The 18,105-nt window shown below is 46.0% G+C and overlaps 1 protein-coding gene across 10 annotated transcripts in view; it reads left to right on the top strand.

Annotated features, from left to right (window-relative positions):
• LOC144114939 (uncharacterized) overlaps positions 1-18,105 on the top strand; it is a 145,920-nt gene that overhangs the window by 27,286 nt on the left and 100,529 nt on the right. For 6 of the 10 annotated variants that reach the window (XM_077648970.1, XM_077648975.1, XM_077648968.1 and 3 more), the window contains exons 6-11: positions 3,528-3,805; positions 3,943-4,037; positions 4,113-4,259; positions 6,076-6,349; positions 6,412-6,699; positions 10,659-11,084. In XM_077648970.1, coding sequence (XP_077505096.1) covers positions 3,528-3,805; positions 3,943-4,037; positions 4,113-4,259; positions 6,076-6,349; positions 6,412-6,699; positions 10,659-11,084 — 1,508 coding nt within the window. The remainder of the gene's footprint in view (positions 1-3,527; positions 3,806-3,942; positions 4,038-4,112; positions 4,260-6,075; positions 6,350-6,411; positions 6,700-10,658; positions 11,085-18,105) is intronic. The other 4 variants (XM_077648972.1, XM_077648976.1, XM_077648969.1 and 1 more) reach the window with 1 other exon arrangement.

An 18,105-nucleotide genomic window follows, 5' to 3' on the forward strand; every position in this document is an offset into this window, starting at 1 on the left:
GTCGAGCTGCGGAGCTGAACAGAGGGTGCACTCCCGCGTGCATGCACAGCAATCATGCTGTCCATGGCGCTCATGTCTCTGCGATGCCGGTACCCTCCCTTGTTCGTTAAAGTAACTAGAAACTAGTGAGGGTGTGCATCGCGGCGAAGCAGACCCTAAAGGGGACGAAGCAGGGCGAGGTCCCCACAACCTACATGGCATTTAAAAGCTTTTCACAATGTACATAACATTCACAACGTACATGATTTTCACAACGTAAATGACATTCAAAAGAGAAAGTGCTTTTCGAGATTAGTGACACGACTTGATTGCCACAGCTTCTTGCCAATGTCGATACCGGCCCTGCTGTAACTGCATTTCAGGAAGCATGCCACTGTTGATGCTGTGCTATGGGTTGCAATGTAAAACTCCTGTTTAGTATTTCTTTTTTGCTCTGGTTTTCGTGTGAACGGTGGAAGCATTTGTACAGGAAATTATTTGCACGCTGCTAAAGAAACTCACTCAAGCAAAACAAGCTTCATACCAATGCTCGTGGTTAACATCCAAATGTGGTAAAGTGGTTGTTTGGGTGTGTTGGTGAGACATTCCAGAAACTTGAAGCGCACAAAGAGACGAGAATAAAGACAGATGTGACATGAGCGCTCATGTGTGTCGCGTCTTCTTTCTTCGTTCTCATCTCTGTGCGCTTCAAGTTTTTGGAATCCAAATGGGCTTCCGCGCTCTACATGCTCTACACACAGTAAACCTGTTTAACATTAGTTTTTTGTGCTTTTGAAAAACTGCGCCAGTATCTTAACAAGGCCAAAATCTGTCCTCTTCAGTTGCACTTCGCGCGGCGCAATTTATAAGACATGTAGCTGTGTGTGGGAGTGTACCAATGTAAACATAGCTGGGCGTGAAGCAAGTGTCTGTCCTGGCTCCTTAATACATGCGTACTACAATATAGCTTATGATCGTGTATGACTGCCTTTACGTGGGTGTCATGGAGGTCCCCACTCGTTATGCTTCCAAGATCAACAGCATGCGTGAGTATCGCAGGTGCATCATATATATCATGAATCTTCAAAGCTTGTTTTGAGGGCACTGCACGACGGTAGTAAGCCACCCTCAAAAAACGCAGGCGTGAGGACGACACAGTGGCCACCCGTGGCAGACTAGTCTGCCTGAGTACGTGCTCTAAATTTTTAGGTGTAAAAATTACTCAGCATTGGAAATTGTTTTATTCGGTATCGTGCTATAAAGTGATTCGGAGAAAACAAGAAAATCAAGTTGCTGTGTATCGCTTGCAGCACTATGTGAAATTTACCGCCTGATGGCATATTAGCGGCGCGACATCTACGATTGCATCAACGTTCCTCCCCTCTCCCTTTAATACACCTGCTACGATAAAAAATCGGTGCACTGAACAAAGCGGAATGTCATCGTGAAGTACAGCCTACAGCAGCAGATTTAAATACAGAAAAACTGTTTCTATGCTCGATGTAAAATGAATAAAGCTATGTAATCGTTGGAAATTGGCATGTATCCTAAAACGAATACTGCATGAAAGTTACCGTGCTGCACATGCAAGTAAGTACTAATATCGAAGCGACTGAACAAAATCGCTCAGAGTGCTATTGAAGCAATATGGCAATATGGAGCAGCTCCTACCCGGTGAATTGTTCCTAGAGTGTATTTATGCTTCTCAACCATCCTTAAAGATTCATTGTAGGAGCCTCGCGGTTGTATATGCTGCGAGGGAAAGTGTCAACAATGCAGGGTGGTGTGCATTGTGTCGCTTGACATACCTGACAAAATGTTTGCCTTTTTGGGCTTTAACTGCTGGTTGGTAGACGTGGTTTGCCGTCTGAACTGCGCAGTGAGCAAGCATGTTACCATGTACATGCGCCACGAGCAGCGAAGCCGCCTTGCGTTAATGCTTGTACAACAAAGCAACCAACAAAAAATTTGTTGGAGTCACTTAGATATCTCTTAACTGCGGGAAGGCGAAAGCCGTTTGCGACTGATTGCACTGATTTGAATTTTCCGCGCTTGAATTCATTTCACGAGAGAGAAGAGCAGCTGGCATGAGCCTGGCGTGACCTTGTGATGCCGCGTGATCTTAAGGTCATGTGACCTAGGTCGTGACCGACTGACGCAAGTATGAGTCATTAAAGGCTATCATCTTAATAAGGCACATTCAGATTTGCCGTACTCGGCCAAGTGTCTTATTTGTGCGGCCACGACAGAAACAAGTGAACACTCTTCAGTGTTTACTTGTTTCCGTCGTGGCCGTAAGCCTCTTCAGTGTAGCACTTGCAAACGCCGTGGTATGTTGATGGTTTAGGTGTATTTTTCGGCCGCCCTTCGCACCTCTAGCCGCGGTAGATGCCTTCGTCCTACCAAGAAGTGCGGCGATGGCCGAAAGGTGGCGCTAGCGGTATGCATAGAAAATGCACCGCAGGTTCCCCTTTAAGTCGGAAATGTAGTAACTAAAAGTTTAATAAATTTTTTTCTGTTTAAATGTTCAATGAAATAAAATGCAAAAGTAGTCTGAGTAACCCGGTATATGTTTCTTTGTCTAAATTTATAAAGCAATCTGGGGTACCTGGCAGACTGAGCTGAGCTGCAGAGGCCAAATGTAGACACCATATTCATTGCTGCAATGATGAGTCGAGAAAGTACGGGTTGCTTTTTTCTTTTGAGCTGTGCTCCTCCTTTTTCTGTTTTTGTTGCGTGCCTGTCGCAGACCGTGGTGACATCATTCTTGGCGTTACGACTGAGTGCGTGATAATTGTTTATGCACTCCACATTTAACACATTTTTTTTTGTACTACGCATTTAACACGGGTCTTTTTTTTTTTTGCTGAGTTGGGGAGCAGAGTGGAGGAGGCTGTTGATGCCTTGGGTGTTAGAGAAGCATGTATGGAATGTGTTCGTTCTTCCGACAGCATACATGCACTGTGTCTTTTGGCAGAAGCAAGAAGTAGTTACTGCTATGCAAATTTTTTGCATGATGCAATCAGCAATTAAATTTTTGAAAGATATTAAGGTATGTTTTCATAGTTCCAGGCGCCAGGAGTCAGGCGCGATTGGGAGAGTCAGGCATGAAAGGCATTGCAAGTAGATGCTTTCGGTGAGCTTTCCTCGCTTACATTATACACGGATGAAAGCTTCTTTTCCATTTCTGCCATCCCCAAATTGCACCTCATTATTACACGCAGGTTTTTACGGTATTTCACCCAGGCATCTTGTTTGCAATTGTACTGCATAAAATTTAAAATATAAAGTTAAAATTTAAAGACGAGCACAATGGTGTAGCGTACCTTCATGTCATGCTCACTTTTCCAGCACTGTTTCTTAGCTTTTGAGATCTAGAAATTAACCTAGTGCCCGATATTTATTGTTGTGTTGTTGGCAGATCTGGAAGCTAAAAGCTACATGGTCTAAAGTGTCTTCCATTGCTCCCAAGTGCTTTCCAGATGCCAGTGATGCGAAACAGGTTTCAGACATTGGGTTTGAAACAAGCATGTGGATGATTTGTGCAGTGGAAGGTACCTGGAGCCGGGGCACACTGCAACAGCAACAGCAGCAGCAACCGCAGCAGGCTCCGGGTGGCAGTGGTGGCCCTGGCGGGGGTGGTGGGCAGGGTTGCGGCCCACCCGGCGGCCTGCCTCCGAGCAGTGGCAGTGGCGTGAACGGACAAGCGTCGTTCACACCTCCGCCAAGGGGAGCACTCCCCTCAGGTGTGCCGCCCGGTGGTGGACCACCTTCAGCGCCAGCACAGCCCTCCTATAGGCAGCAGGCAGTGCCACCTTTTGTACAGGTCAGTCTCACCTGGATGCATGCTTACTGTGGCCTTAGTAGGAAGTATGGACTTCATGTTTTCGAGCTAATGCAGCCTTTGCAAGACATGTCAAATATTATTGTTTGTGAATCTGTTTTGTGTTTTACATAATATAGCAGGTCTATGGACGTGGATTTCCTGGAAACTATGCCCCGAGCTACTCTGGTGTGCCTGGAGGTACTCGCCCACCGTACGCCTACTCTGAGAATAGGTACGGTTGTCAGCTGGCTAGCAACGAAGGACGGTAATTCCTAGTTTCGCTTGCAATCACACCTGCAAATTTCAGGGTTCGAGGCGTGAGAAATGCACCTGATGAGGACGGCTACCAGCGGCCGGCTATCATCAGTGAAAAGGACCTAAAAGGGTTCGATGAAATTCTTCAGAATGACTCCCAAGATGGCTGGGCAGCTGCCAAGGGAGATATTGACTACAAGTGAGTAACCTGAATCGCATATTTCATGCTGAACACTACCCCTGTGTGGATTGTGGTTCATTCATCTGGCGCATGTTTAACAGCACTGCATTCAATACCAAAAAAAAGTCCTGATCAAAGTTTGTTTTGTTTAAAGGTCTGTTGCACATGTTTTTAGTTACATATACAGTAGCTGACTGGTAATTCGGACTTCGATGCACTTTCAGCCACCCCATAAAAGCACATGCATATTCGCGACGGATATTTTGGACTTCAAAAGTCCGAAAGTTAGATTTTTCGGACTAATTTCAGTCGCCTGCAATCCATAATCTGCCATCTTATCGGCTTTTCGCCGGCGTGTACCTTGGCAGCGCGCCAAGCTGCTGGCGCCGCCGATTTTTCTGCGGTTCTTACAGTGTGCCGAAAGTGCGCTCTCCTCACGAGTTGTTTGCGGTTTCTGCAGTGAAGCCTCCTAACGCGCAATGCTGCAGCTTGTGAGAGGTGACGCAGTAGTGGTGGACCTCCAGCGCTGCCTTGTCGCTTCGTGAAGATACCACTCTTGAGCAGTTCTGCTTCGACGCTCCAGACAGTATGAATGCTGAAGCATTTGTAACGTGCAAAAGACGTATAACCATTGTTGTGCCGTTCTCACCTCAAAAGCAAGCAGCCATTGTCCAGTCTTTGACCAAACTTTGACCGTGATGCAATCGGTTCTTGTTAGTCTTGCAGGATCATTAGATAATTTGAACATTTTTCTGGTCCCCTGAAGTTCGAATTAGCGAGGTTTCAGAGGCATTAGAACAATCAAACCCCTTTGGCTCTTTCCTGTAAAGAAATGCTCTAAAATTAGTCATCTTTTCTTTTTTTCTAAGCAAAACCTAGTTATAACAAATGTCAGTTATAACAATGGTATTTGCATAGCACTTCAATATTGTTATAAGTGGGTTTTACTGTATTGTCAAGTCGGCATTTTTGAGTGGGCATGCTTGCCAACAGCACGTGCGCTGTGTTGTGCGTGCAATATGGTTATTGTCTTGATAAAAAAAAATGACCTGCCTTCTCCTTTCTCTTCTCTTTTTTTCTCCCCTTTAGAAAGCTATTCCTGCCTGTGCATAGGAATTTTGAGCAGGTGCAATGAATGCGAGGCAAATCAGTAAAAACTGCTGGATGTCAAAAAAGGGGAGCTCTAGAGAATTAAGCACTTCTTTCTTGCTATTAATCTGTTTCCACATATTGTTTAGCAAGGTTGTACTGTCTTCAGTGCTCTTCTTTGGTTTGCCGCCTCACTATGATGCACCTGATCAGTTGACTTGCATTGTTGCCCTCTTTTGCGTTGCAATGTGCTTTGTGCACATTGTTGAGCTTTGGAATCTGTCAAAGGATTGGCTTTATCCATGATTTACCACTTGCACATTGCACATTCCTCCGCCGACATCATTCTTCAGCTCCTCTTTCAGGCATCTGCTTGTGCACGCAACAGTTTCTTGCCTTTCATTTTTACACCCTCTCTCTGCTCTGCTGCAGCTGGCATGATGCTCCTCAGAGCTTATTCGAGTTACTCTGATGCTTCAACATGACCAGTCAAGGATTTTTTGCTAGTGACCCGTCTAGTGTTAGCACGCTAAAAATTTCATTGATTCCTGCTTCCCCTCTTAGACCAGATTTTTTTAACATAGAGTCCTATGAGAAAGTGACTAAATGGTTCTACATGATTCAATTTATCTGAGAATTTGTCTTAGCAGAGTTCGTCATAGATATCTTCTGTATAAAAAATCAAAAAAGCCTTGGGTTCTACAGTGGGTCATTGTGTGCATTTTTTTTTTTTTATTTACTGCAGTGCCAAGTTGGTGTTTAGTGATGACGAGGACTCTGGGAGCAGCAACCGGGGGGCAGGTTCTAAAGCGGCTGAAATTGTGCCTGCATCTGAAAGTGGTAAGCCTGGGCCCACTAAAGGGTCCGAGAAGGGAGAATGCCGGCCTCAAGGCCCAGCAGGACCCAAGCTTTCCAGCAGCCGCAACCGTGAGCCTGGCTGGGATGCTCCATCTGGCCAGCAGCCAGCCCAGCAGCGGGCTGCACGGGAACCTCCTCAAACCCCAGCTTACTTGGACAGGGTAAGCTGAGGCTTTCAGTGGTACTTGTGTGTGCAGGGAACTGAACTCTTTGTGCTATGCAGGATGAGCGTGGGCGCAAGGCATGGGGTGCCCCGGGGAGTGCTGAGCTGCAGCCTCAGCCTGCACCGCTGTCGCAGCAGGCCCAGCAGGCCCCACCGGCGCAGGCAGCCCCCGTGCGCCAGTGGCCTCAGGCTCAACAGGCGGCACCCCCCACAGCGGCACCTCCCCGTGCAGCTGGTGCCCCACCCTTGGAATATTTGGCCAGGAGTACTCCTCCTGCCGCCACAGCACCACCTGCCATGGCAGCTGCTGGCTTCCCCACTGGACGAGTGGGTCCTCCAATTCCCCAGGTGAAAACACATTTTCAAATGGGACCATCTTTGAAACGCAGATAGGTGCTCAAGCATACTAGTGAAGAAATAGGCTAAATACCATATTTACTCGTGTAATTTGTGCACCCATAATTTATTATTTGGTTTATAAAAAAATTTGCTCGCATATTTTGTGCTCCCTGCTGAGCCAGAGCACCAGCATGCAGGCAGGCTTGTCGGCGCAGCTTTGTCAGGGGTAAGAAGCTCCAGCTAGCTTCAATTTCAACTACTTCAGCGTTCCTAGTGACTGGAGATGAATGGATACTTAAAACTAAATTATTTCAGCCCATGCACGTAGCGCGATAAGGCTGCGGCCGTGGCCTAGTTGTCTTAGCGACCAGGATACCATGCTGCTCGTTTTTCAACGGTGGTTGTTCGAATCATGCTCGGGGAATGTTTTTTTCTGCTGGATACCGTTGTCATGACAATGGTACAATGCTCTAGTTGGCTTTCCTTCGGCTGCTATGGGAGGAATTGGCGCCGATGTCTGTATTTGCTGGACAATGGCCTATGTGGAAGTTTCCTACCCCTGGCTGCGTCGCTGTGTGGGGCTGCGAAAGGTGTGTGTGGCGAGGGGCAAGCATGACAGTTTTTGGGTGTGAGTGCAAGGTTATCGTTCTGGAACTGCATGCCTCGAGCTCCGTGATGGCAACCCTCCTTTCCCAAGGCACCCACAGGCAAGTGGATACGTGTCGGCACCAGCTAAACAGCTGTCAAGGAGGTGATGATATAGTGGAAAAAAATAGCGGCAGTAATGGCTGCAGTGCTTTCTTTCCTTAGAAATTGAAAGGTTATAACATTCAGTATACAGTACAATCTCGATGGTACGAACCCGGCTGATATGAATTTCGATGAGATACAAATTCGTAAAATTCTTGGCCGAATTACATTGCGTACAATAAGCTAAAATTCGGATGTACCAAACATTTTTCCGCGTTGCGCCGGGTGATACGAACTTGGGTACCATGACCATTGAGCAACCGCTGGCGCAGCTTGCGCTATTACCGGTTTGGGATTCCGCGGCAGCAGGGAGGCTGACGAGGCAAGCGACAGGCAAGCACAAGCTTTCTCTCCTTCTCGTTTTTGGTAGTGGCCCCTTGTTCTTTTTTTTTTTGCTTCGTTGTTGCCAGAGGCTAGTGCCGCCGCTTATTGGTCCGTTAGCCCTGCGAACCAGCCAATCCACCCGGCGTTTTTGGGTGAGGTTTGACCTCTCCACATTCTCCCGGCGCTCCGTACCCCCCCGCTCTCCGCTACAGCCAGCGCGCAGATTGTCGCTGCAGCAGCAGCATTTCTTGCTTCTTAGTTCTCTCGTGCGCAAAGACCGACTGCGGAAAGTGCGGCGCGTTGTTTGCTTGTGCCATTTTACGAGCATCGATCGCGTGTGCCTGAAAGTTACTGCAATGGGTGCAATTTCGCGATAGCGTAAGGCTCTGTCTGTTAATGGGGGAGGCAGGGATTGGAGTGAAATTCGTTATTTTTGTAGTAGAGCAATGAAATTTGGCACGGTTTTTGGGAAGTGTGCTGAATGACTAAATACAGTTTCATTGATATATCTTAAAAAGTTTTGACATTACAAAGCCTGGCGTGACAAAAAAACGTGGTAGAAGCCCATAGTTGCTTTTATATTTTAGCCAAATGAATAGTTCATGCAGTGACATTCTCCAAATATTTTTATCACCCATATTTTTTTTTTACACAGGACATTATATCCATGCTTGAAAAAAGCGGTCGTTATCAACATGCCAATTTAGCTAAACAGTAAAAAAAAATTAGATAGTATTAAAAATATAGGATTGTCACTGCATAGAGAATTTACTAAGAAATACAGTGCAACCAACCCCATGCAAATCCCACAAGGCATAGGAATTCTTTGCTTTCTGCAAGCAGGTCAGTGGGCTCAAAACTCGCTTCCGAGAAAACTGGCTCTATAGTTTTGCAAGCACTGCCAAACCGCTGGACGACGTGACCATCGCGGTTGTTAGTTTGTTAGTCAGTAGAAAATGTGCAGCGCACACTGAAAAAGCACCATTTCAATGCTAGTAAGCAAACAGACTACATTCTGGGAGGCTATCAGCAATTTCCTAAGGCCACTGCATGGATAACGTTGAATTTTACTTCAATAAACGGCACTCTGTTTTTCTCATTTTTCTCGGAATGCAAATTTTGGACTCAGATCAAATTTCTGAGTGGCATAGCTCAGCATCTATAGCTCAGAGAACCATAATTTTTTTTTGTTTTAGCATGTGAAATATGTAATCAGTTTCTTGATACCAATAGTAGTTCAATTTTCGTGCTTCATGAAATGTATAATTAACTCCTTTTTGTGCACACAATTTTTCTTAGTAATCATAATTACAAAGCATTTTAAAACACCCAGGATAGTTTGTTGCAAGCCATAGAATGTTGAAATTATTTTTGCATCATTTTCAGCCAAAAACTTAATAAAAATTAGGGTGTCATTTTCTTTTGTACTTCAGTCTGTTGGTATGATACCGTAATAAAAGCAAGATTTCGACACTCTATGCACCCCAAGGAACGTCTGTGCAAAATTTTATCGTGATCCAAGAAGTACAAGAGTATTTATCGTGATCCAAGAAGTACAAGAGGAAAAAATTGTGTGCACCAACTTTAAAAATGGGTAAGAACACCAATTTTAGAAAAACTCTAGAAAGTTTATTTGTACGTTGGATGCCAAAATTCTCCCATTGACATGAAACTTGGTGGTAATGTAGTTTAACATGTTGACCACCAGCCCATAAGACTAATCAACTGATCGTGTCCGACACCTATCAAACGCGCACCGATCATCGCTTTCACATTGATAGCAAAAATATCGCGGGGGCTTCCACTGTACAGCTCCGCATTGCTGCCTTCACGGCTGTCGGTATCAGTGCGTTGCGACGTATTCACAGCAGAAATTGCTGCTGCCAGGTATGCTCCATTTGTACACCTGAGCAAAGCGAGCCCTTTCCGCTTGTTGTCAAACTCAATCACTGAATTCGCTCGTCCTGGACATGGCACCGCTAACGAGTCTGGTCAGCACTTCAACTTTGCAGATAACGATGCTTGCATCACTTTGCTGTCTGCTTTCTTGTTATCCTGGAACGCTGCCAACTTTTATGATGCACTCACGAACTCAAAAGCGTCACTGATAAAATCAGACTGGCTTGATTTTGCAGCTCTGGAAGGCGTGCTGCCGTTTTGCTGGCGTAGAGGGCTTGCAGCGTCTGCCGCGTTCGTGGCTCACCTTTGCTTCTGCTTGCGTTTACCCCTGTACCGTCACGCAGTCCGGCTTTTGCTAAGGCGAAAGTTACGCTTCTCGTTGTTCATCATCGAAAACTTGCGATAATGAGCGCTCAGTAGCCGTGCGAAAGGATCCGACGTGAGCGGATACGAAAGTGCTATGGTGGCTCCACTGCACGGCGACAACCAATGGCAGCCTCTTGTGACAACAGGAGCGTTCGGAAGATGCGGGAAAAAAGTGTTTTCTTTATATTTTCCCGTGAAAATACGAAACTGACTGATGCGCCAGTCGAAAGTGGAAGGCTTAGCCTACTTTCTGCAAGTGGCTGCAACGGCGGCCGGTGCCGCTGCACTGAGCGGCGGCTGCTCAAATATGGCCAAAATTGGCCGGCATGCGCGACTTCTTCGGTCACCGCGCGTCATTGAGACGCGTTTCTAACTAACTTCTTGTACATATCTTGCTTTCATATTTTGCTGCATGAAAGTAGGATGATAAAACAAGTGAAAACAGAAAGTTGAAAAATTTTAAAGTGCCAATTTTTTTACCTGCATCTCGCCTTAATCTCTGGTCAGCGTACAGCAAAAACACTTGGTTTAACTTTAATGTGTGTATACACGAGATTATTGTGCTTGCCAGCATGATTTATCGCCCACTTCAATGCTAGTTTGTTACCACTTATGGGTGTCATTTGCAGCAGCCCTCTCATCATACCGGATTTGGTGGTGTGGGCCCTGTGGCACCATCTCGTGGTGCCAGCCGCCCTGGCCTTGACCAACTTACTGGTGATGAGGAAGAGCTTTGGCGGCAGCGACGGCAGCAGCAAAATGATGAGATGGCGGTGACTGTGGAGCGCACGCGGCAGCGCAGAGAAGAGGAGGAGAAGCGCTACGAGCAGATCAAGCAGTCTTCCGCCGCCACGGCCGCTGCCGCCACCGCTGCTAACCAGCAGCAGCAGCAGCCCAGCTTGCCTGAAGAGAGTGCGCCTGTGCCTGCTGAAAAAGAAGACTTAGATCAGCGCTCGTGTCACTCAAGTGAAAGCCGGGAAGAGGCCCGTGGAGGGGCACTGCTGCCTAACAGGGACAGGCCAGATTTCAGACAGCAGTCTTCGGGTGGTTATCAGGTGTGTGCCACTATTGATCTGTAATCTGCATGGCTTTGCTTTCATTTTGGAACTCCAGGAGAGAGCGTAGACGCCGTAATACATGGGGGTGGCTTTGCTTCTATGGTTGTGAAAGTACTAAAACGTTGCCTTTTACAAAAACGGGGGAGGGGGGAAATGGCCATTTCCCCCTCATTTTCCAAAGGGGAAGGCCTTAAAAAATTTTTAAATCTTCAGGGAACTTGTATTTTTGCATGCTGATTCTGAATATGTAATTAAATTTATGTGAAACAAGCCCTTCTGCACTTTTTCAATATATTAAGGAGGGACAGGGCTCTATGCGACTGAAAATTAGGAAAAAAAAATTTTGATTTTTGATCTTTTCATTTTCGCGATCCTGAGGTCATTGCACAGCTATCTGAGTTTTCGTTGAAAAACACCGCCTAATTCATGCGTTATAGCGTTCCAAATACGTGAAACCGCGCTTTTGGCACTTTAAATTGAGGTCTGATGCACCGAACTTTGATCACCTGCAGTTCGAGAAATACGCGCTCTGCCGGCGCCATTTTGGTTTCGCTTGAAAGGTTGCGATTTAGGCTATTCCCATTGTTTGGTTGGCAACTATTAGCAAGACCTGGAAGTGGTAAATAAACAAAATTGGGCCAAAACGTGCGCTGCTATTGGTTTTCCAAACCATGTGACCAAAATGGTGACTTTTGGTTGGCTGGTGGCATCTACCGCTTGCAGCCTGGTGCCATTTTGAGTAAGTCGTGCCGTCAAGTGAGGTTTGTCGGGTGCTGAGAGCGAAATATTTCGATTTGCGCGAGTCGGACTGAAAGCACGAAGCACGATAAGCGACTGTACACGGGCAAAAGAGCTTCAGCCACATCGCTTGGCAGACTCTACTTATGCTTCGGTTCGGCCTCCTCTTTTGCTTTTGCAACGTTGTGGCGGCACCAAGACTGCTCACCAGTGGGACACAGTGTGATTGGGGCAGTCATCAGTAGACGTGATGTGGTAATATGTCGCCATCACGGCTCGCTGCATGGCATCCACATTACCTACATTTGACCTTAGCGCTCGGCCATAATATATAGCCAGCTTGTCAACTAGATCAGCTGTGAGCCTTTCTCTGCCACCAAGACTTTGTTTTCCTGCACCCTTGTGCCACTGCAAGAGGTTGCGCAAAGCTGCTTCCATATGCTTGTGCACATGGTTTATGCAATCCTCCTTGACTACTTCAATGTAGCCATAGATTTTAGCATCTTGAAGGGCATTAAACGTGCGACTGTCCCCAACGCATAACATCGTTGTGGAGCGCATGTTGTGGCGCTGTAGAGACCTCTCAAATAGAATTTTGCCTGCCTCTACCTCCATTTGGCCAGCCTTGCAGTTCGTGTTCTTTTGGCACTCGTGGCGCGATTTCCAGCGTTCATAGCGGTCGGTGTTCGGCTTTGGGCCAGTTTCGCAGCCCAGACAAAAGTTTGACAGCACCACATAATCGAGCACATAACCAGTGAAGAGTTCCACTACGGCACCGACGCCTATATGTGACGAGTGCCCGCACGTCATCCATGTGCAGTCGTAACACACGGCAATGTTCCCACTGTGCCCAAAACACAAGTCGTCGTATACCTTCGCCACTGCCTGCGCGGCCTGTGCCATAGCTGTCGCGGCTGCTGGAGTAGCAGCAGGTTGCAGTGTGTTTTTCAAGTGTTGTTGGAACGTCTTGTTGTGCATGCCACGCCGTGACAATCCCATCGCTGAAAAGATATCGTTCATTGCTGTCTGGGCCTTACTGGTCGACAGCATTGCTCGACTAGCAAGAATATTGAGCTCGAAAGGATTGCACTTTTTCTCACCGTCAACCCTCCGCGAGTTCCACTCGGCCGCAATCTCACCACAGTTGTCACATAGCACGATCAGTTTCACGGCGAGGCCATAGCTCTGGTCGCTGGTAATCAACCTCACGCATCCGCGACACGTTTTGCACCGCACGGCATCCAAGAGGAAAGCCTCTTCTTTACAGCCTCTCGCTGTGCCTTTTGAACAGTTTCGAGCAGCCTGTCAATCGTTGCGTGGTTGGTCATGAGGCCTAAAATGACATTCAAGCCGCAACACGTGTTTGGTGCATGGGAGCGTTCTAGTCCGTCCGCATGGCGAAGCGTGCCGCCGCTGACTGCATCGACGCTTCCAGCGTCCTAGGACCTGGCCACCTAGCTGTCCAGCAAGCTGCTGAGAAAGATGCCCTGCGCATGGGAAAGGCTGTGAAACGGAATGAGGTGGAAATTGAGGGGCGACAAAGAAAGGGCACCAGGGTCAGCTCCAACTTTCGAAGGCTATTTTCTCAGTATTATGTTACTTTTTGCCTTGTATGGCTGCTCATGCCAGCATCATCTCAGGAGCCGCTCATTGGATTTCCATCTGGTTTTCTTTTGATCCTGTTCGTAAATAAGTTTCTGAGGGCAAAGAAAGCCTATTTATTCAAGATACTGTGCTTCGAATTTTAAAATTTGGTTAATTAGTGAATGTCTAATTAGTAACTAAATTCAGTGCTGCACTAAAATTTTTTAGCAAGGAAATTTAGAAGGGCCTTGTCGTTGCATGAGGAACCTATCAAGGATTACCATAATGTATTTCACAATGCCAGCACGTTCTGCAAATACTCGAGGCCTTTCCCAAGGAACCCATGTAAACAACCTCGATATACTCCTGTAACTTGAAAACCAGTGGGCACAGCTCTATGAAACTTAGTAGTTGTTCATGTTCATGCTGTGAGCCTACGCTGAAAATTTCATCAAGATTAGCGGTGTGCAAGTATTCGAAATTTCGAATACAAATCGAATGTTTCATATTCGGTTCATATTCGTATTCGAGAAATAGATGTTCGAGAATTTCCGGATGTTCGAAAATTCTCAGATACTCGGCAGCCGACTGGTGCCGCTAGGCGTGACCTCGTGCGCAGTTCCGCAAGTGGGCTCTCCCACATACCAGACGTGCTGCGAAGATGGGGGACGATCCGCTTCGTGTATTTTTTTTATGCTTCCGTAATATGTTATATAATTAATGCCCACACCCATGGCATTCATTCTGTCACCTTAACTTTCTGAGCATGACCACCACCAACTTCTTTTGGTCAACAACGCTATGCGATAAAGCCTACTTGCGGAATTTCGCGGAAGGCTCCCGAAGTGGCGACTGTAGGTGTCGCAACAGGGCAAGCGATCCTATAAATATCCCGCCTATTGCATGTACTGTAACCCATGCACCTCTTAAAGGGGCTGCGAAACACCGCTTGAATGGATGCCGGTTACACTTCAGATTGATGCTTTATGTCACACAGATGCTGACTCAAAAAGAATTACAAGAATCGATGCATAGGAACGGGAGTTATACAGTGAAGAAATTTCAAAATACAAGCAAACAAAATGCTGCCCTCAAAATCCGTTTTCGCACATCTTCCCATTCCCATTTCACTCTCTCAATGACGACACTTAGTGCGGGCAGTCAAAACAGCCTATCTGAGCACATGGCGGAAGTTTGCACTCAATGGTTGCCTGTTCTCTGTAACTCATTCATGACAAGGCTGGCGGCGCCGTTTGCATGGTTACGACAACCATGTGAACGCTCAGCTGACCCAGCGATGCTTTATCGTCACGTCAACGGCGCAGAAGGGAACACTGATCAGTGACGTTCCACTACTTATGGATCCGAACTCGAGCGCGAGATACTGCGACGGTGTGACAGCCTGCGCAAGATATCAGACACATTTAGCATAGCGCGTACCGCTATTGCTTGCCACCAATCACCGCCCGTCGCTCCTAGCGCTCTGGTTGGCCGCGGCGAGCAAGGAGCGCGCGCTGTTGATGGGAACGTGACGCCATCTGGCGCCGCCGCCCGGTGATCATCCACAAGCTGACGATGCGCATCGCACTGCCTGCTAAATGTGAAACGAACGCATCCTTCCTTGAGCCCAAAATGAACGCTTATAGAGTGCGATGGCTCAATTGGATCGATTCCTCAAAGCCGCTCTCAGATACATAGAGAGTAGCTATAAGTGTTAAGTGCTAGGTCGTAGGATGTTTACAGAGAGGCACAAAGTCCTTTGATGCATAAAGTAGCTAGAGCCTGTGGTGGTGTATTTTTGTTTTACTTGCTTTACAGTTCTTTTATCTAGGGCAAACAAGTTGGTTTTGTTAATGTAATATTAAAAACAACAACTTGACAAAACGTATCTAGTTGCTAACACAATTTGCAGTATATTTGCTCTTCGTCAAATCATCAAGCTCTCACTAAGTGATGTCATATCCGCTGCTAAAAGCCGCCACTGTATGGTGACACTGTCGGCGCCACGAATTTGATTTTGTGAGGTAATTAAAAACTGAAGTATACACGGTACGACTGATGCTAATAGCATCACTATAACTCATTGTATGCAACCAACAGGCAAAATAATGCACTGAAAATGTGTTTCGGTGCCCCTTTAAATGGGTGCTACAGCTGGCGTGACAACGTTCGGAGTGCTCCTGTCACTAGGTCAAAAAATATAACCTGTCTGCATAGTTTTGGTTTTTGAGCTTTGCCACTCGCCCGTGGCAATGGCAATTGACATTCGGCCCGCTCATTTGCCAGTAGTTCAATCTCAGCTCCGTGAGTCTTTCAGACGCTGACTGATGCTTCGCTGGTCATTTTTTTTTTCTTTTTAGAAGTAGTCTTGCCTTTTTTTACGTCAATGTGCGTTCCCATCTCTCTTCGCGAAGTTCGCGATGTCTTCCAGCACGCCGAAACTCTGTGCTCGTCACAGGCTTATTACAGGTGTTCCCAATATAGAGTCGCCTCATAAGACTACTGCATTTTCGGCAGTTTTTTTTTTCGGGGCCACGGGGGATTTTATAAATTGACCTTTGAATAACCCGGGCATTTCTGTCTGTTCTCTGAACTACGAATTAATAATGAGGTTTTACTATCCATGATGTTATTTTTGTTTCCAGTCTTGTCATGTTATGGATTTCATTTTGCATGACCACATTACAGGTTGGATACTGTTGTTCAGTTAAGTAGTATACATTTCTGCGCACATCATGTTTTTTTTATGCGGTTCTCAGGAAGTCTAGTGTTGTTTATTTCAGTTGCAAGGGCTGTACACTATATTCATAAAAGTATGAGGAACAATGTTTGCTTGTTTATCTTTTCTGAATTTAGTTTTTGTGCTGAGTAGATATTCGAATCGATATTCGAAGCCATTTTTTCTTCATATTCGTATTCGAACATTTCAATATTTGCACACCCCTAATCAAGATATCTCGAGAAACAAAGCTGGTGTCTGTCTTCTCAACCTTTGAAGACCATTTTCTCAGACAATTTTTTGCCTGGTGTGGCCACTCAGTCGAACTGTATCTCGGGACCACTTATCAGAATTTCATGGGGTTTCTTTTATTCCATACCTGAATGAATTTCTGAGGGCAAGACAAGCCCGCTCTTTCAAGGTATTGTGTCTGGAATTTCTGATTAAGATTGAAAAGATTAATGCAGGTCTAATTAGTGACAGTGAATTCAGGGCTGTGGTAAAATTTTTTAGCTAGGAAATGTAGGAAAAGGGCCTTGTCTTGCCCTGGGTAACTATCCAGGAATGACAATACTGAATTTCACAGTGCCAGCACATTTTCCAAATTCTCCAGTCACGTTTCCAAGGAACCCATGCAACTACCTTGATGTACACTTAACTTGAGAACCAGTGGGCACAGCTCCATGAAACTTTGTAGTTCTTCAAATGTTTGTGCTATGAGGCTACTGTGAAAATTTTCAGATATCTCGTGAAATAAAAAAGTTGGTGCTCAAGGGTAGCCTCACGTCTTAATGAAATTTTGCATTGCATTTTGTTGCTTTTAATTTCATGAATTGATAGCCAGAGAGTTACCATACCCAGTGACATTCTTAGTTTTATTCTAAAGACATGCCATCTTGAAAAATAGTGTGAAGTGTAAAAGGTGGCAGTGTTTGACACTGCAATTTATAAAATTAATTGCAAATTATTACTTATACATGCCCTACACAGAAAAAGTAAGAATGTCACCGGGCACCCCTGTTCTCATTGAAGAAAATGGTAGAAAAGCCTTGTATGAAACAAAAAGAAGTCAAAAAGTTGTGTAAGGGTGAGGAAAGCGACCAAAAATTAACTGAGAAAACTGCATTTGAAGTTTGACCATATGCTATTCCATCACATAGAAATCAATGTTTTATAATCATTCATTTTTGCGCTCCGTTCTGACCGTAGGGATCTAGAGGAGATTGGGGGGAAAACCCTGCACGCTGTTATGTAAACCGTTCAAAAATGTGCCCAAGCATCCTAGGTGACTCTAAACAGGTATTCATCATCTGAGTAGTAGCTTGGGAGCACACGTGCGTAACATTGGTTCGGGACATGGAAGATGCGTGATAAGCGAACACTTGCTTCGAGCATCGAAACTGTGAAAACTTGCCAAAAAGCCCGAAAGAAGCCCGCGTGGCTCGCCACCACATCTGTACGACCCAATCTATGCCAGAGGATCCTAAAATGCAGTCGCCTGTGGCAGTAAATATCTCATCCCCTGACTTGTCAGCAAACAAGGATAGTGAGTGAATGTGAGTAGACATGAGCGCAAGCGACTGTTCGTGAGTGCGAGTGGGCACGAGTGCGAGCGTGAGTGTAAGTGGTCGTGTGTGTGTGGTTGAGTGCCTATGAGTGCAAGCGTGCGAGTGGAGATGAGTGTGTGTGAATGGTTGTGAGTGTGAGTGGCTGAGAGTGCGAGTGTCGTTGAGCCCCCTCTCATGGTGCCAAGGTATGCGCACACTGCAAAGTGGCTGCACCAATCTTCCCATGCCTGCCTTGCTGGTGGTGAGGCGCAGCAGGGAGCTTAAGGGGGGACACTCGTCTTAGACTTATTTTCTTTATGTTTAGCCCAATTCTAATGAAACTATCACCTTGCTCAGTTTTTTATACCGATTCAAATTGCTCGTTAATTAATATGTTCATTTCTAAGCTAATTAATTTTAATTAGTCATT

The sequence above is a fragment of the Amblyomma americanum genome, chromosome 1 (genome assembly GCF_052857255.1).
Source record: "Amblyomma americanum isolate KBUSLIRL-KWMA chromosome 1, ASM5285725v1, whole genome shotgun sequence".
Taxonomy (NCBI): Eukaryota; Metazoa; Arthropoda; class Arachnida; order Ixodida; family Ixodidae; genus Amblyomma; species Amblyomma americanum.